The sequence below is a fragment of the Erinaceus europaeus genome, chromosome 11 (genome assembly GCF_950295315.1).
Source record: "Erinaceus europaeus chromosome 11, mEriEur2.1, whole genome shotgun sequence".
Taxonomy (NCBI): Eukaryota; Metazoa; Chordata; class Mammalia; order Eulipotyphla; family Erinaceidae; genus Erinaceus; species Erinaceus europaeus.
This window is the reverse complement of record NC_080172.1, coordinates 118,307,918-118,327,223: the sequence shown is the minus strand read 5'-3', so window position 1 is coordinate 118,327,223 and position 19,306 is coordinate 118,307,918. Positions and strand designations below refer to the sequence as shown.

The window sequence follows — 19,306 nt, the reverse complement described above, 5'->3', positions numbered from 1 at the left end:
CCTGCAGGGGAGTCACTTCACAGGCAGTGAAGCAGGTCTGCAGGTGTCTGTCTTTCTCTCCTCTTTTCTGTCTTCCCCTCCTCTCTCCATTTCTCTCTGTCTTATCCAACAACAATGACATCAATAACCACAACGTTAAACAAGGGCAACAAAAGGGAAAATAAATAAATTTTAAAAACTGTATAGGATCACAACACATACCTTTACAATCTGTCAGCTAACAGCTACTTAACTGAGATGGAACACATCATCAGGACTAACTGAATTTACAAGTTCTGAGTATTATGCGGCAGTAAAAAGGGATGAGGTTGTGTCCTTTGGGACAAGGTAGATGGAACCTGAGGAGGTGATGCCCAGTGAAGCCAGTCAGGAGGGGAAGGACAGCTACAGAACGGCTTCACTCATGTGCGGAATACAGAGAACTGAGTTTACAATGTGAAAAAAGCAAAATGTCAACCTATTTCCACGACTGTGGGAGAACTAGAGGGGTGATCTGTGGAGGTGGGGACAGAGACCTTCGGTGACAGGGTGATGGAAAAAATAAATAAAATTAAATGAAAATTAGATCTTTAAAAAATAGAATGGAATAAAATTTTACTAAAAAATATTAGAGGTTTTTTCTTTTTTCTTTTTTAATATTGGATAGAGATAGACATTGAGAGGGGAAAGGGGAGATAGAGAGGGAGAGAGACAGAGAGACACCTGCAGTCCTGATCACCACTCATGAAGCCTTCCCCCTGCAGGCAGGGACCGGGGGCTTGAACCCAGGTCCTTACGCATCGTAACAGGTGCGCTCAAGCAGGTGCGCCACTGCCCAGCCCCAAAAGATGAAAGCGTTCAACAGGATAGCCCTGCCTCCTGTGTCAGTGGCAACCGCTGGCTCTGTCCACGTGCAGGCCTCTCAGACCACATGGGCCTGGGGCTGAGGAGACAGCGGGATTCCGGTGGACAAGAGGACAAGACACAGAGTGCCATGCCCAGGGAGTCGGGGTCAGAGCCCAGCTTTGGAAACCCTCCCAAGTTCCACGAAGCAGAGCAGGCACCAGAAAAGAGAGGTGAACCAAGGCCTGGAGCCCGGGGTGCAGAGCTGGGCAGAGGGGAGGAGGGCAGGAAGACAGGGAGGCAGGAGGGCAGAAAGGCACTTCAGTCTGAACCGCCTGCCCCCCCTCCACGCCAACATCTCTCTCTGCTTGTGGGGTGGGGCGTCCTGTGAGGAGACGGCACAGGCTTAGGCAACTCAGACAATCACAGGCACGGGAGACAGGGGGTGACTCTCCCATTAAATACAAAAAGCACTGAACCTCAGCAACTAGAGAAAATGAGAGAGAGAGAGAGATGGGGGGGACACAGGCATTGAATGAGTTTATTTGTGAGAAAACTCAGGGTCCATCAAGGAGACGATCTGTTTGTTTTACAAGCTCCGGAAGCTCTTGTCGTGACTGTCTCGAGGGCCGAGGGCCCAGGCAGAGGGCTGGCGGCAACTCCAGCTGTTGAGGGGTGGTCTTCACTGGCCCCCCGTCCCCACAGCACGTTTAGTGCGGCCGGGAGCGGGGAGGCGGCGGGACTGGGCGGCCAGAGAGGGTCTGCCACTGTGGACGGGGGACACGCTGCCCACGGGAGCCTGCGTCCGTGCAATCTGGCTCCCTCCTTGAAATCTCTGAGTGAGGGGAGATCCCCTCCTCACTGTCAGGTATTCGGAAAGAGCTCCCCAAGGGTGAGGCGGCCCTGTCAGCATCCCGAGGGCCCCAGAACTTGGAAGGCACAAAGATCCTGGAGAGGAAAGGAGCAGGAGGGTGTGGGGGGCGGAGAGAGCCCAGCACTCCCTCCCCTTGGTCCATAAAGGCTCCTCCTCCACCACCCCACCCACTGCAGGTGGGGACCGGGGGCTTGAACCCGGGTCCTTGCGCATTGTAACATGTGCACTCAACCAGGTGCGCCACTGCCCGGCCCCCAAAGATGAAAGCGTTCAACAGGGTAGCCCTGCCTCCTGCGTCAGTGGCAACGGCTGGCTCTGTCCACGTGCGGTCCTCTCAGACCACATGGGCCTGGGGCTGAGGAGACAGCGGGGGCCCAGGAAACTTGAGAGGCTGCCCCCACCCAGGACCAGGGGTCAGTCAGCAGGGTCCTGCCCAGGCCTGACTCCCAACCACTCGGTACCGAGGGAGAAACTGCCCTGGGGACAGGGAACGGGTGGAAGACACTGGGGGGTGGGGGGGTCTGTGGGGCTAGGACTTCTGCCTGGGGTCATCCCAGCCCAAACTCGGGCCTGCTCCTGGGCTGGACGGGCAAGGCGCCTGGCCTCAGCTCAGAGCCCAGCGCCGCCCACTGGCCTCACCCCCCCCCCCCCCAGCAGTTCACGTTCCTCCCTTCCCAAGGGCACATCTCTAAAGAGGCAGAAAGGGAGAGACAGCTGCCTCCCTCCTTTCTGGAAAAGACCCCGAAAGCCTCGGCTCCTCCCCTCCCTTCCTCCCTCCCTCCTCCCTCCTCCCCCCTCCCCCGGGGAATATATTAAATTGTGCAGCTTGGCTCCAAGCCCCCACCCTTCAGGTCTCCAAGGCAACCGGAAGCTTTCCAAGTCCAAGTCTGAATCCCAGTCTGTCCAGTGCCGGGTGGTGGGGGGGGGGCTTCAGCCCGTCCCCACCCACTCCTTCCCCGCGGGCGAACCCCACATTCCGCGGGGAACAGGAGGGGAGGAGGAAGAGTCAGAGCCTCAGTCCTCGGCCCCCTCTTCCTCCGTGTGAGGGGTGCCAGGCGGGTCCTCGGGCTCAGGGACCTGCCCTCCACGGTGGGGGTGTGGATGCGGGTGCGGGTGCGGGTGGGGGCCGGCCTGGGAGGCTGGGCCGTCCTCGCCCTGCACGTAGACACTCAGCCCCTCGGGACTGGGCTCCTTGCCGCAGGCCTGGCAGCTGCAGTGCAGAATCTTCTCCACCAGTTTGTCCACTCTGGGCACCTCCTCATGGCCGGGACACTCCAAGGTCACCTGGGGAGGGGGTAGAGAGAAGGGGAGAGAGATGGGCCAACAGTCTGGGACACACAGAGGAACTAGCACACAACAGTCAACACTCCTGCTAGGCTGGAGAGGCCAAGAGCGTGTGCAAAGGTCCTGGGGGCGCCCGTGAGCCAAGTAAGCAGAGGCAGAGAGAACGAGGAGCTGAGGTGGACCACGCTGGGCCTGGGAAGGCAACACATCCATCCTGGCCAAGCCTGTGAAAAACAGGGCAAGCCAGGGGGCCGGGTGGTGGCGCACCTGGTTGATCACACATGGTACAGTGAGCAAGGACCTGGATTCGAGCCCCCGGTCCCCGCCTGCAGGGGGAAAGCTTTGCGAGGGGTGAAGCAGGGCTGCAGGGGTCTCTCTGTCTCTCTCCCTCTGTGATACCTCCTTCCCTCTCAATTTCTGCCTGTCTCTACCCAGTAAGGAAATAAAGATCATTGGGAGCTGGGCGGTGGCGCAGCGGGTTAAGCGCACATGGCGCAAAGCCAAAGGACCGGCTTAAGGATCCCGGTTCGAGTCCCCGGCTCCCCACCTGCAGGGGAGTCACTTCACAGGCGGTGAAGCAGGTCTGCAGGTGTCTGTCTGTCTCTCCCCCTCTCTGTCTTCCCCTCCTCTCTCCATTTCTCTCTGTCCTAACCAACAATAACTACATCAATAACAACAACAATAATAACTACAACAATAAAACAACAAGGTCAACTAAAGGGAAAATAAATAAGTAAATATTAAAAAAAAAAAAAAAGAAAGATCATTTAAAAAAAAAAAAAAAACGGGGCAAGCCGGGATAGGTCCCTGGCCCATGACTGAGGTCAAATGCAGCTTCAGAAAGTGCTCACGGGTGTTGGACTCATGAGCAAGGCCCCCCCAGTCCCCAGGGTCCCCAGTGAGGGCACGGGGGCCCCCCTCACACCCTCCGGTACTCACGATCTCCCACAGGGACTGGGCAGGAGTGCAGGAGTCACAGTGCACCAGGGACTCCGTGGACTGCGGGAAGGTGTTGGGGACGCTGTAACTGAAGCACTGTCCCAGGCAGGCCCTGCGGGGAGGAGAGGTGTCACCACAGCCACGCGTCCCTGCAGGGGAGGCGGGAGAGGGCAGCCCGTCCTCGCCCCGCCTCGGCGCCGAGCCCCACCTGTTCTGGATGGACTTGGCCTCGCAGCCGCTGTGACCCACGATCTGGGTGATGTTCTTGGCCTCACACCAGGCGCTCTTGTCTGGGAACAGTGCCAGCTTGTTGATGGGAGGCGGGGCAGCCAGCAGCATGGCTGGGAGGGCAGCCCCCAGCAGAAGTCGAAGCATCATCGTGGCCCCGTGAGCCCTAGGGCTGAGCAGAAACCACAGGTGAGGCCCAGCCAGGTGGGGGCGTGGGAGATGTTAGCAGGGTGGGGTAGGGAGCGTGGCGGCCTGAGTTCAAACCCCAGCTCTGTCACTCGTGATCCATACAGAACTGTGGAGGACGACTGTTTCTCCCTCTCTCTCTCTCTCCCTCTCTCTCTCTCCTTCTCTCTCTCCCTCTCTCTTTCTCCCCCCTTTCTTTTTTTTAAATATTTATTTATTTCTTCCCCTTTTTTGGCCTACTTGTCTTCTTGTTGTAGTTATTATTGATGTTGTTCGTTGTTGGATAGGACAGAGAGAAATGGAGAGGGGAAGGGAAGACAGAGAGGGGGAGAGAAAGATAGACACCTGCAGACCTGCTTCACCTCCTGTGAAGCGACTCCCCTGCAGGTGGGGAGCCGGGGACTCGAACCGGGATCCTCACACCGGTCCTTGTGCTTTGCGCCACGTGCGCTTAACCCGCTGTGCTACCGCCCGACTCCTGTCTCCCCTTCTGTTTCTATAAAAACAAGTGAGATGTCTTCCATAGCTTTGAGCAAGTCCCTTTTTATCTTTGTTTTTTAAAACAATTCTTTTTAAAATATTTTTTTTAATTTTTATTTTATTTACCGTTGGATAGAGACAGAGAGACATTGGGAGGGGAGAGAGACAGAGAAACACCGGCAGCCCTGCTTCACCACTCATGAAGCTTTCCCTCTGCAGGTGGGAACCAGGGGCTCGAACCCAGGTCCTCGCACTGTAACGTTTGAGTTGGCCAGACGCACCACCGCCTGCCCCAACCCCTTTTTCTCTCTGAGCCTTGATTCCGTCTTCTGGCTAAGAGCACGGGAGCAGAGGAGCAAGGGGCTGATCCCCAGGCCCCGGGCGAAGTGGCAGACCCTGCGGGGAAACAGAGCCACTCAGCCCCTCGAGGGGCTGCTCACCCACGTGTCTCCTGGGCATGGTGCCATGGCTGCCAGCTCCCTCCATCGCCCCCGGCTCCATCCTAACCCAAGGCAAGCGAAGCAGGCGGAGATACCCGCACTGGCCAGCAGATGGCGCTGCAGGACAGAGGGAGTGTCTGAGGCCCTCACCTGGGCTCCTTTTTAAAATTGTACTTGTTATTGGATAGACAGAAAGATACTGGGAGGGCAGGGGGAGACAGAGAGGGAAGGAGCCAAAGAGACATCCTCAGCCCTGCACCACCACTCATGAAGCCTTCCCCCTGCAGGTGGGGGCCAGGGCTTGAACCTGGGTCCTTGTGCGCTGTAGTGTGTTTGCTCATCCAGGTGCGCCACTGCCCGGCCCCTTTATTTTATTTGAGAGAGAGAGATACCCGAGCCCTGCTCAGCCCTGGCTGAAGGCGGTGCTGGGGACTGAACCTGAGAACTTGGAGCCTCAGGCTGAAGGCGGTGCTGGGGACTGAACCTGAGAACTTGGAGCCTCAGGCATGAAAGCCTTTTGCAGAACTACTGTGCTGTCTCCCCAGCCCCACTCTGACGGTTTCCCCAAACCGCACCTTCCGTAGGTATGGGAGACGGATAATTTGGAGATGACAGTCACGCCTCCGGGGACAGCACGAGGAGGTAGCACTGGTCCCAGCCTGGCAGGCTGCACCCTGAGGAAAAACTGAGGGTCCCTGGAACAGCAGCTCCTAAGCCTGGCCCATCTTTCCAGTCCCTGGGGGCGTGCAGAGTGGGTGCTCTGGGGCGAGCAAGGAGTCGGCGCCAGTGACCAGCTTCCCCGGCGGCTCGAATGTGCAGTCTAGACCCGGCAGTGCCTGCTCGGTGAATCTGGGTTTCTGCGTCTCGGGATGACCACTCCAGAGACGCCAGGAGGGGCGGAATCTGATACAGGGACCAGGGGCCGTCCGTCCTGCCGCGCCCCACCCCGCCCCAGACACCTGGCACCAGAGTCAGGCTGACCCAGAGGGATGCGTCTACCCATGGCCCCCTTCCTGCCAGAAGTGGCAGCTGCTTCTCAGAGGGTCTGGGAGAGGTGCTGGGAGGGTCTTGGGTGCTGGAGACCTGGGTGGGCTGACACTGGGCGCCTGCTGGGAGCAAAGGACCCTCCCCCAGCACACTGCCCTCTGCACCCAGCAAGGCCTCTGGCTGCTCCCAGTGGGGCGGGGGGGCCGACAGCCTGCTGGTCCCAAATGTGTCTGTGTCATGACCGGAGCTGTCACCCACACACTTCTGTTCCTGCTCACACGGTCAACAGCAAGCCCATGTTCAACACAACCACATCCTAACAAGACAGAATTGACTTGTTCCTAACTGGCCACCAAACTAGTTTTTTTTTTTTTTTTTCCTATTTGCCTCCAGGGTTATTGCCGGGGCTCAGTGCCTACACCATGAATCCACCGCTCCTGGAGGCTTTTTTATTTCTTTATTTATTTCCCTTTCGTTGCCCTTATTGTTTTATCGTTGTAGTTATTATTGATGTTGTTATTGGCTAGGACAGAGAGAAATGGAGAGAGGAAGGGAAGACAGAGAGGAGGAGAGAAAGACACCTGCAGACCTGCTTCACTGCCTGTGAAGCGACCCCCCCCCCCCCCCGCAGGTGGGGAACCAGGGGCTCGAACCTGGGATCCTTACACCGGTCCTTGCTATCTGTGCCATGTGCGCTTAATTTGCTGCGCTATTGCCCAACTCCCCGAACTTGTTTTTAATATTTATTTATTTATTTATTTTCCCTTTTGTTGCCCTTGTTTTATTGTTGTAGTTATTGTTGTTGGATAGGACGGAGAGAAATGGAGAGAGGAGGGGAAGACGGAGAGGGGGAGAGAAAGACAGACAGCTGCACCCTGCTTCACCGCCTGGGAAGCGACTCCCCTGCAGGTGGGGAGCCGGGGGCTCGAACCGGGATCCTTACGCTTTGCTTTTAAACAAGCCTGAAGAGGTGTTGGGAGGACCATGAAGGGCAGAGCTCCCTGCTCCTCTCCAGACTAAAATAGCCACCCAGAGCTCTCCCAAAGGTCCAGGGACTCCGGTCTGACAGCTACCCCCACGTGAGTCCTTAGGAGGACGGAGCACAGAGCAGGGAGCAGGCAGTGTGCTCAGGTCTCCTTAGGGTGTGGAGCAAAAACTGGGATGGGAGCCTGGGCTTGCGCAATCGGGTCTGACCCAGAGCTAGGACCAGGACCAGGACCAGGACCAGGAAGTCTGAACAGAGGCCGGGGGCCAAAGGTGAGTGAGGCTGAGACTGGGCCGAGGTCACCATCAAGGCTTACGGAGAGTGTCTGCCTTGGAAAACTGGAGCTAGCGCTTAAGATCAGGGTGTAACAGCCGCTGAAGAGAAGTGAGGCGAACTGCAGCTGACAAGACTTCCTCCCTTCCTCCAGGACCCGGCCATCCCTGCCAAGGGAGTGCTGAGAGTGCTTTAGCCAGGCCCGGCCTCCAGGCAGGGTGTCTCCTGCAACTTCCCGGAGCAAAGTCTGCCTCTCTGCACCTGCCTCTCTTTGTGGACGGGAAGGCAGAGGAAAAGCACTCGGACCCAACAGCTGCCCGACACAGGCCCTTTCTCTTCCCTTTCCCAGGGGTCATGGGAAAGTGTGGGTGGCGTCAGAACCAAAGAGGGCAGTGGAGCAGGGCAGGGAAGATGCCAGGCAAGCCTTTCCCACATTCGTGATGGGGAGACACCCACCAGCCACCACCACCCCCATACACACACTCGCCGTCAAGACGGCCAGCAAGATAGCTCACTTGAGGGCTCCTGCTCTGTCATGCGCATGGCCCGAGTTCAAGCCCCCCAACCCCGACTCTGAGGGAAGCTTCTTTGTCTTTCTATCTGAAAAGTCAGCCCGGGGCGGGGAAGCCCCAGTGGTCACCTTCAACAAAGGGGGTGGGGTGGAGGGCGGCACGCCCACGACCATTCCCACTGGCGAGCTCTTCTCAACCAGCTTTGTTTGCGACGACGGTGTACTCACATTCTGCCTTTTTTCTTCCCAAACAGCAACTCAGTTAATTTCTTTAAACAGCAATCAGACCTTCCTTCCTGAGACGCTTGAGAGCCTCGCCCACAGAGTCTCATCCCTTCCTTCCGCCAGAAAGGCCTCAACAGAAAGTCATGGGACTCCTGAAATACCAGGGCGGGAATTCTTGGGCCTCTCCCTGCTCTGCAAAGGGGTGCTCAAGACTTCCCGGCATCGCCCTTCCCTGGGTCCTGTGAGTGAGTTCCGAGTTCCTACACTGACAAGTGGCACCAGAAGCACCTTGAAGAAGGGTGGAGGGAGAGGGAGAGAGATGGGGTGAGATGGGGTCCCAGGCCGCACACCCACTCAGGAGCTCAGAGGCTGGGGCGGGGGTGCAGCAGGAGGAGGAGGGGTAGGCGGAACCAGAGAGCCAAAAATGGCTTTGGAGGGGGACCGAAACCTCCCCCCACCCCACCCCCCCACCCCACACCCAAAGCAATTCCAGTCAGTGGCCAAAGGTGTGGAGAGGGAGGAAGTTCCTGAGTGACAGGCTTCCACCGGCAGAGGCCAGAGGGAGCCTACACACGCCAGCCCCGTGCCCTTTCCGTGCCAGCCTGCGCTGGTGTCAGTTATGGACTAGACTCCTGTGGCAGCTGCTTTGACAGGTACCCATGGTTTTTTTTTAATATTTATGTATTCCCTTTTGTTGCCCTCGTTTTATTGTTGTAATTATTGTTGTTCTTTGATTGATGTTGTTGTTGGATAGGACAGAGAGAAATGGAGAGAGGAGGGGAAGACAGAGAGGGGAGAGAAAGACAGACACCTACAGACCTGCTTCACCGCCTGGGAAGCGACTCCCCTGCAGGTGGGGAGCCGGGGACTCGAACCGGGATCCTTATGCCAGTTCTTGTACTTTGTGACATGTGCACTTAACCTGCTGCACTACCACCCTGACTCCCCAGGAACCCATGTTTTACATGGGTTTTACATGTTTTACATGGTCCTCACAGCAAGCCTGGGGGGTGGGACCTACTGGTCCCCGCACTCGCTGGGTGGAGAGGGAAGAAAGAGGTCTGTCTGCATAAGCACAGCCAAGGAGGGGGCACGGCAGATGCAGCACTGGGCTCTCAGGAGGGAGGTCTTTCCCCACATGCAGCATGCTCCTTTCTCCTTTCTCCTTTCTCTCTTTCTCCTCCCCCTCTCCAATTAGTAAATAAATCTTTAGAGAAAAAAATAGATTAGCAAATTAGTAAACTCCATGATGGTCTGAACCTGGAGAGCCACAATAACCAGCCGCCAGCAGCCTCTGCAGACGAAGAGTCCACTGAGGGGCCGAGGGGTGGACACCTGTTACCATGCGCAAGGACCCGGGTTCAAGGTCCCGTCCCCACCTGCGGGGGGGGAAGCTTAGTGAGTGGTGAAGCAGGGCTGCGGGTGTCTCTCTGTCTCTCTCCCTCTCTGTCTCCCCCCCTCCTCTCAATTTCTGGCTGTCTCTATCCAATAAATAAATAAAGATCATGCAAAACGAATCATTCACTGGGAGTCGGGCTGTAGCGCAGCAGGTTAAGAGCAGGTGGCGCAAAGCACAGATCCCGGTTCGAGCCCCCGGCTCCCCACCTGCAGGGGAGTCGCTTCCCAGGCGGTGAAGCAGGTCTGCAGGTGTCTGTCTTTCTCTCCCCCTCTCTGTCTTCCCCTCCTCTCTCCATTTCTCTCTGTCCTAGCCAACAACGACGACATCAACAACAACTACAACAATAAAACAACATGGGCAACTAAAGGGAATAAATAAATACAATAAATATTTTTTAAAATTTAAAAAAACAAACGAATCATTCACTGAGAAGGAAGCCAGATGGAACACCCCCAGAGACTGTGAGGCTGTTCTGGGTTGTTGAGAGGGCTGAGGCCCCCGCCCCAGAGGACTGTGTCTCTTGACTTGCTGGGACTCAGAGGCTCAGCCCTCACAGAACCAGAGACTTGGGGACCCGAAACAGGGGAGTCAGGACGGGGAGTTCAGATCCCCAGCCTGACTCCCCTGAAGATGTGCTCGTGGCCACGGCTGGCTGACACCCCACACTGCCCTGCCTCAGAGCTGGCGTCAGGATGCAGCCAGGGTGGAGCCCTTTCTACCTTACTCACCCCTGAGTCCGAGCCCCTGAGACCTCCCCAAGGCAGGTGCAAAGACCAGCCAGAAAGCAAGTGCCCTGGGTGGGGCGTCCGGGAGCAGACCCGGGCTGACCCAGCCGCCACGCAGCCCCGGAGCCTGGGTTCAGGAGGTACCCCAGGAAGCGGTGGGGCGGGCAGGGCATGGAAGTAAGAGTTCAGGCTGTGGGGTCTGTTCTGGGGTCCTTTCTGCATCTCCGTGCCTGAGAGAACCCAGCCTCTTTCCGTAGGTGCTGACCCCGACTTAGATGTCCAGGCCCCGGCCCTGGGTTCTGAGCCTGGATCTGGGACATGCCCTGGGCATTATGTGATTCAGAGGCCCAGGCAGAAGCCCGGGCTTCCCAACTGCCCAGAGAAGGGTTCCCCAAACAGCACTGCTCACAGGGGCCACCTACCCCACCACTGGACATCAGAGTGCACCCCTCTTTGGGGCAAGTCGCTTAAGACCAAGCACCCCAGGATTTTCTTGGTAGAATGTTGCCCACACAAGAGGTGGGGGTAGACAGCATAATGGTGATGCAAAGAGACTCTCGTGCCTGAGGCTCTGAAGTTCCAAGTTCCGTCCCCCACACCGCCATAAGCCAGAGGTGAGCAGGGCTAGGGGGAAGGGGGAGAATGTGGCCCCTCTCCCTCTCTCTCTCCCTCCCACCCCACCCCCGCCTCTCTCTGGTGTCATTATTCCCCAAAACAAGAACCAATGAAAGGCAAGGCAGGCAAATCTTTGATAGAGAAAGACCCAAGAAGTAGCACAGTGGATAAAGCACTGGCCCATCAAACATGAGGTCCCAGGGAGTCGGGCTGTAGCGCAGCGGGTGAAGCGCAGGTGGCGCAAAGCACAAGGACCGGCAGAAGGATCCCGGTTGGAACCCCGGCTCCCCACCTGCAGGGGAGTCGCTTCACAGGCGGTGAAGCAGGTCTGCAGGTATCCATCTTTCTCTCCCCCTCTCTGTCTTACCCTCCTCTCTCCATTTCTCTCTGTCCTATCCAACAACAACAACAATAATAACTACAACAATAAAACAAGGGCAACAAAAGGGAATAAGTAAATAAAATAAATATTTTAAAACAAACAAAACATGAGGTCCCAAGTTCAGTTCCCAGTATTACATGTGCCAGAATTATGCTCATTCAAGTTCTTAATGATAAAATCTTAAAAAAAAAAAAAACGCATCCCTCCTGGAGGCCAGGTGGTGGTGCACCTGGTTAAGTGCACAAGGACCCAGGTTCAAGCCACTGGTCCCCACCTGCAGGGGGAAAGTTTCACACGTGGCAAAGCAGGGCTGCAGGGGTCTCTGTCTGTCTGTCTCTCTTTCTCTCTCTCTCTCTCTCTATATATATATATATCTGCCCCTCCCCTCTCAATTTCTCTCTATATCTATCCAATAATAATTAAGTAAATAATATTTTAAAAGCATCCTCTCATTAATAAGTACAAACTTACAAAACAAAACAAGGACTGCGATTTCTTCTCCTATTTTGGTGACTCCTCCCAAGACCTTTCTCATCTGCAGCCCCAGCTGCCGGGGACAGATGTGTCTACACCTGAGTCCAGCGTTCAGGCAGCACGTGTGGAGGGTGTGGGAACTGTCTCTTTCATTGTGTGTGTACAAACACACTCACACTCACATACACACACATACACACACACACACACATTCACACACACACACACTCACACTCACATACACACACACTCACATACACACACATTCACACACACACTCACACACACATACACACACACACTTACATACACATTCACACACACACACACACTCACTCACACACACATACACACATACACTCACACACACACTCACACACACACATTCACACACTCACACACACACACTCACTCACACACACACACTCACTCACACACTCACACACACACTCACACACTCACACACACTCACACACACACATACACTCACTCACACACACTCACACATACACATACACACACTCATACACACACACACACATTCACACACACACTCACACACACACACTCACACACACATACACACACACACTCACACACACACATACACTCACTCACACACACATTCACACACACACTCACACACACATTCACACACACACACACTCACACACATACACACACACTCACACACACACACACATACTCACACACACACTCACACACACACACAGACACACACACATGGCAGGAACTGGGACTCCTCCCTCTCTGTGACAGACTGTAGTTTAAATCCTGGCTCAGAGCTAAGGAGGTAACATAATGGTTATGCAAAATAAAGAAAAAAAAATTCCATGCCTGAGGCATCAAAGGTCCCAGGTTCAATCCCCAGTACCACCATAATAAGCCAGAACTGAGCAGTGTTCTGGTTAAAAAGAAAGAAGAATGAAACTGAACCACTATATTTCACTCAACACGAAAGTAAATTCCAAGTGGATCAAGGACTTGGAAGTTAGACCAGAAACTATCAAATACTTAGAGGAAAATATTGGCAGAACTCTTTTCCGCATAAATTTTAAAGACATCTTCAATGAAACGAATCCAATTACAAGGAAGACTAAGGCAAGTATAAACCTATGGGACTACATCAAATTAAAAAGCTTCTTCACAGCAAAAGAAACCACTACCCAAACCAAGAGACCCCTCACAGAATGGGAGAAGATCTTTACATGCCATACATCAGACAAGTGTTTAATAACCAAAACAAAGAGCTTGCCAAACTCAACAACAAGAAAACTAATAACCCCATCCAAAAATGGGGGGAGGACTTGGGCAGAATATTCACCACAGAAGAGATCCAAAAGGCCGAGAAACACATGAAAAAATGCTCCAAGTCTCTGATTGTCAGAGAAATGCAAATCAAGACAACAATGAGATACCACTTCACTCCTGTGAGAATGTCACACATCAGAAAAGGTAACAGCTGCAAATGCTGGAGAGGGTGTGGGGTCAAAGGAACCCTCCTGCACTGCTGGTGGGAATGTCAATGGGTCCAACCTCTGTGGAGAACAGTCTGGAGAACTCTCAGAAGGCTAGACATGGACCTGCCCTATGACCCTGCAATTCCTCTCCTGGGGATAGATCCTAAGGAACCCAACACACCCATCCAAAAAGATCTGTGTATACATATGTTCTTGGCAGCACAATTTGTAATAGCCAAAACCTGGAAGCAACCCAGGTGTCCAACAACAGATGAGTGGCTGAACAAGTTGTGGTCTAGACACACAATGGAATACTACTCAGCTGTTAAAAATGGTGACTTCACTGTTTTCAGCCCATCTTGGATGAACCTTGAAGAAATCATGTTGAGTGAGATAAGTCAGAAACAGAAGGAGAGGGAGGCGGGCAGTATCGCAGCGGGTTAAGCGCAGGTGGTGCAAAGCGCAAGAACCGGCTTAAGGATCCCGGTTTGAGACCCTAGCTCCCCACCTGCAGGGGGTTCACTTCACAAGTGGTGAAGCAGGTCTGCAGGTGTCTGTCTTTCTCTCACCCTCTGTCTTCCCCTCCTCTCTTCATTTCTCTCTGTCCTATTCAACAACAATGACATCAATAACAACAACAATAATAATTACAACAATAAAACAAGGGCAACAAAAGAGAATAAATAAATAAATAAGAAAGAAACAGAAGGATGAATATGGGATGATCTCACTGTCAGGCAGAAGCTGAAAAACAAGATCAGAAGAGAAAACACAAGTAGAACCTGAACTGGAATTGGCGTATCGCACCAAACTAAAAGACTCTGGGGTGGGTGGAGGTGGGGGGAATACAGGTCCAAAAAGGATGACAGAGGACCTAGTGGGGGTTGTATTGTTATATGGGAAACTGAGAAATGTTGTGTACAAACTATTGTATTAACTGTCAAATGTAAGACATTAATCCCCCAATAAAGAAATTAAATATATATATATATATACATATATATATATATATATATATTAATTAAAAAGTTGAAGAAAACAAAGACTCTGGAGTGGGTGGGGGGCAGAGTTCAGGTCCTGGAAAAGGATGACAGAGGACCTAGTGGGGGTTGTATTGTTATGTGGAAAACTGGGAAATGTTATGCATGTACAAACTTGTATTCACTGTCAAATGTAAAACATTAATCCCCCAATAAAGGAAAAAGAAAGAAAGAAAGAAAGGAAGAAAGAAAAAAAGAAAGAAAAAGTTTCAACCCAGGTTCAGCCTAGTTCTCCTGTGCTCCTGCCTCCTCGCCGACAAAGCAGGAAGGGGCGACACCCCCTCGCACGGCAGCTGAGAGGATGCCACCATTAGTGCTGGCTGGGGGTCACCTTGGACCACTCCACCTCCCTGGACTCTGCCCGCACCCTCCTCCCACCCTCTCCCCCTCCATCCCTCCCACCTTCCCAGGTCCTGGGTGGACCCTGATAATATTTCAGCTGACAGCTGACAGCTGCTTCTGCCCCCGTGAAGTGGAATTGAAGCACAGAGGGCACTTAAGCCGGTGAGATGGCCGGGCAGGAATCTAGACACTGAGCAGGGCTGCCGACGCACAGGCCTGCCAGGGCAGGAGCTGAGGAAGCTGCGGCTCACACCCTAATCCTCGGGACACGGACGGGATGAACAGGACCCTGGGCAGAGCTTCCCTCTCTAGATGCCAGCTGCCAGGACCCGGCAGGGCCCAGCCACCAAGCCACAAGGGCCTGGGTGTGTGGGGTGTGGCTTGAGGCAGCACCCTGGCTTGGGGATCAGCACAAGTGGCGCAGGCCTTGAGGCTGGGCTGCAGGGGCTTCCCCCATGGTGCGGCAGAAAAGGTTGGGGGGGGGGGCGAAGGCTGCATCAGACCCCAGTCTGCTCAGCTCCAGAGTTTCCCTGGGGCGGGGTGGGAGTGGGGTCACTCTGGGGCCCCAGGGCAAGTGAAAGCCCAAGTTCACCCACTGACTGACTCACTGTCCCTGGAGGCAGAATAGACTCCACTCCAAACAGCCACAGGCCACTTGCCCATCTCCCTCGGCTGAGACTGGCCCCCTGTAAATTCGGGGGGGAGGCTGAAAGCCATTTTAACCAGGCCCCCCTCGGAGGAGTCTAGCTGCAGTCCGTCAGCAGCTCAACTTCACAGACCTCAGGACTGCGGGTCCCCATAGGCTGGCTTCCTTCAAAGGACAGGTCTCCTCTGAGTGTTCAGGGAGTGTTGTTATTTTATTTCCAAGACGTTCACATCAGACTTGTTCCAACACTCATTTTGGCAAATGTCGGTAGGGTTAATCAAGGTGGGGTGCCAGCAGGGACAGCAAAGCTCACTTTAAAGAACCAAGATTCAGGGGCCAGGTGGTGGCGCACCTGGCTAAGCGCTCACATTACAGTGTGCAAGGACCCAGGCTCAAGCCTCCCTGCAGGGGGAAAGCTTCAGGAGTGCTTCCACAGGCGTCTGTCTCTCTCCCTCTCTATCTCCCCCTCCCCTCTCAATTTCTCTCTGTCTCTCGCCAATAGTAAATAAAAGTATTTTTAGAAAAAGAAAAGAACTGAGTATTCTTACCCAGACACAGCCCCTGTGTCAGAAACAGCGATCTCGGGAGTGCCTGGGGGTCCTCCAAATCCCCCTTGCCCTGGCCACCGCAGGCTCCTCTCCCCTCCCCTCCCCTCCCAGCCTACCCCATTCCTTAGTTTGGAGACACGGAGTTGAGGGTGGCTGGCCCTAGACTCCACCCTTGTCTTGCTCTCAGCCCTGGTAGTCCCGTTCCCTTGACAATGTCCAGTCATCTCAGTCGGCCTGATGCCCATTGGAGTAGCCAGAGTCATGATGGGTGGGGGCAGCTTCCCGGCACCCCTACACTTCCATCCCAGGGTGGGGGCAGACACACGGGCCCAGCTAGTGCCAACAGCTCTCCCAGAGCTGGGGAGTTACGGGACCCGCACATCTGCTGAGCAGAAGGCCCCTCTCCCCCTCCCCAGACCTGCCAGCATCTCTGCCGCCTCAGCTGCCCGACCCTTGGTGCTGGGAGTGGGCTGGTGGGCCTGCGGCTGAACTTTCATTTCGGAAGGATGAGGGTACTCTGGAGGAGAAAGCCAGCACCTACCCTCCCCTGGCGGGCCCAGGAGACAGATGCCCCTTGCCCAAGGGGCGGCGACCCAAGGAGACACCCTGCGTCGCCCAGCCAGGCGGCCCTGGCATATGGGATGTGACAGTTGACAAAGGGCAGCCAGGGGCTTCCTGCGGACAGACCACTCCCCGCCCCTGGCCCCCGGGCCCTGACCTGTGTTTTCCGGCCTTGCTGGGCCTCCGGGCTGGTGTCTCACGGGCAGGTGAGAGCCTGCAAGTGCGCTGTCCACTGGTGCCCCCAGCCCATGTCCTCACCAGGGCAGCGGCCCCTGCTCAGCGGCTGGCAAGCGCGGGTCCCAGCGCAGCAGGCAGGTGGCCAGGCCCCGCTGTGTCGGCCGCCTTCCTGGGGTGGGATTCTCGGGACAACCGAGCCCTGGAAAGGCTGGCTTCCAGCCCCAGTCCCAATTCCAGGGGTACGACCCAGGCCAGGCCCCTGGGGCAAGCAGAAGGCAGGGGCCGGGGGTCTGCTTTGGCCTGGTCCAGGGGCTGGGAGGTCTCCTTTGACCTGGTCCAGGGGTCGGGGTCTCCTTTGGGCCACCAGAGGCCAGGGGTCTCCTTTGACCTGGTCCAGGGGCCGGGGGTCTCCTTTGGCCCTCCAGGGGTCAGGGGTCTCCTTTGTTCTGGTCGAGGGGCCAGGGAGGTCTCCTTTGACCTGGTCCAGGGGTCAGGGGTCTCCTTTGGCCTGGTCCAGGGGCCAGGGGTCTCCTTTGGCCCACCAGAGATCAGGGGTCTCCTTTGGCCCACCAGGGGTCGGGGTCTCCTTTGGCCTGGTCCAGGAGCAGGAGGGTCTCCTTTGGCCCTCCAGGGATCAGGGGTCTCCTCTGGCCCACCAGGGGCCGCGCCTCCCCCGTGGGGAGGGTCTCAGAGCAGCTAGACCCCCGCAGGGGCACACAGATCCTGGGGCACTGAAGTCAGTCAGAGGCTGCAGAGGGAAGCAGACAAGGGCAGAGCGGAGGGAAGGAGAGGGGCCAGAAATGCAGACACAGACGAGTGGGGAAGGACAGCAGGACGGAGAGGCAGCGAGGCCAGGCACAGCCCCGGGGCGCTCCGCCCTCGCCCCGCCCGGCCCCGCACCGCCCTCCCGGCCGCGGCTCTCGGGCCCAGTCCCGGGGCGGGCTCGGTGCTCCCGGGCTCGGCGGTGGCGCCTCGGGGGTTCGAGGCCGGGGTGCGGCGCTGCCCCTGCCCGGAGCCTCTGGACGCCGGGCGCCGCATGCGGGTGCGGGTGCGGGTGCGGGTCCGGGCGGGACTTACCGCGCTGGGCTGCGGGCCGGGCGCCGGGAGGCTCGGGGCTTCGGAGAGGCTGGGGGCGGCGTCTGCGCCCGGGAGGCTCCGGGGGAAGGCTCGGCTGCGCGGCTCCGTCTGCGCCCTGGGCTCGGAGAGGTTGGAGAGGCTCTGGGGGGCGGCCGGGAGGCGGCTCCGGGTCCGGGGAGGCGGCTGGGCTGCGTCCCGGGCGGCTCGGGGTCCGAGAAGCTCCGGGAGGCGGCCGGTGTGCGGCTCGGGGTCCGAGAGGCTCCAGGAGGCGGCTGGGCTGCGCGGCTCCGTCTGCGCCCGGGGGCTCGGAGAGGCTCTGTCTGCGGCTCGGGGTCCGGGGAGGCGGCTGGGCTGCGTCCCGGGCGGCTCGGGGTCCGGGAGGCTCCGGGAGGCGGCCGGTGTGCGGCTCGGGGTCCGAGCGGCTCCGGGAGCTCCGGGAGGCGGCCGGTCTGCGCCCCGGGCGGGCGCGCGGTGCGGGGGAGCGGGAAGCCGAGGGCTCCGACGTCAGGGTGCCGGGGTGTCTCCGCTCCAAATAGGGAGCGAGGGCGGGGGCAGCGGGGGGAGGGACGTGGCGGAGCCCGGCGGGCGGGCGCAGGAGGGGCCCCCGGTCCGCCCGGCCCTTCTCCCCGGCCCCGGCCTCCTCCCCGCCCCGGGCCGCTCCGACGGCGCAGGCTGCAGGGGCCGCGCCACGCCGCGCCACCCCGCGCCACCCGAGGGCCAGTGCCCGGCGCCCCCGCCTCCGCGCGCCTCGTACCCACCGGCCCGGGACCAGCTCCCCGGACAGGGCCCACAGCGCCGGGGGCAGGCCGGAGGGTCCTGAGGCTGCGGCCGGGACCCCCCAGCGCCCCTCGACCCTGCCGCCCAGGAGGTCAGACTCCCCGGGAAGGCGCGGTGGCTGGAGCGCTGAGCTGACCCGCAAGAGGCCCCGAGTTTGATCCCAGGCATGGCAGTCTGTGCCCGAGGGGCGCGCTGCTTCTGAGAACTAGCTGTCGCTGTCTCTCTCTCTTCTTTAAACGTTTTATTCGTTTATTAATGAGAACGATAGGAAGAGAGCGTACCTGTGCTGCCCGGGACTGAACCCAGGCCCTCAGGCCAGAGCGTCTAACGCTTTATCCACTGTGCCACCTCCCAGACGCTGTCTCTGTCACTGTCTCTGTCTCAGAGCCCTGCTCAGCTCTGGCTTATGGTGGTGCAGGGGATGGAACCTGGGACTTTGGAGCCAGCCCCAGGCATGAAAGTCTCTGCAGAACCATTACGCTGTCTACCCCTGTCCCCTCTCTATCTTTATCACAAACACATCTCTTATAAACTACATTTGAGTTTTAAGTCAAGTAAGTGATTATTCCCCCTGAGGACAACTGCAGCAGCAGTCATCATAGTGCACCCACGGACCCATTTTCAGTACTTCCCACGTGTGCCGTGAGTCTCTGGAGTAAGAGGATTGTTGTCCAGGACACAGACCCCCATGCTCCCAAGTCGATCCCAACCCCATGTAAGAGACTGAACTGGATTCCCTAGACTCTGATGACTTCTCTTCTCTTTCTTGAGATTGGGAATCAAATGCTGGGGGAGGCGGGGGATAGCTCACCCACTAAGTGCCTGATG

The 19,306-nt window shown here is 56.8% G+C and overlaps 1 protein-coding gene across 2 annotated transcripts; it reads right to left on the bottom strand.

Moving 5' to 3' along the window:
* Nucleotides 1–1,345: 1,345 nt before the first annotated feature.
* On the bottom strand, nucleotides 1,346–18,431 carry NBL1 (NBL1, DAN family BMP antagonist). 2 transcript variants are annotated; one of them, XM_016193280.2, is made up of 4 exons: nucleotides 17,702–18,431; nucleotides 4,128–4,319; nucleotides 3,920–4,031; nucleotides 1,346–2,980 (listed from the first exon to the last, which is right to left on the bottom strand). In XM_016193280.2, the coding sequence occupies exons 2-4, from the start codon at nucleotides 4,295–4,297 to the stop codon at nucleotides 2,711–2,713; spliced, it is 552 nt and encodes a 183-aa protein (XP_016048766.1). In that variant the 5' UTR covers nucleotides 4,298–4,319; nucleotides 17,702–18,431; the 3' UTR covers nucleotides 1,346–2,710. The 2 variants fall into 2 exon arrangements, with proteins under 2 accessions (XP_016048766.1, XP_007534847.2); XM_007534785.3 differs by lacking the exon at nucleotides 17,702–18,431 and adding an exon at nucleotides 8,238–8,369.
* Nucleotides 18,432–19,306: the final 875 nt, after the last annotated feature.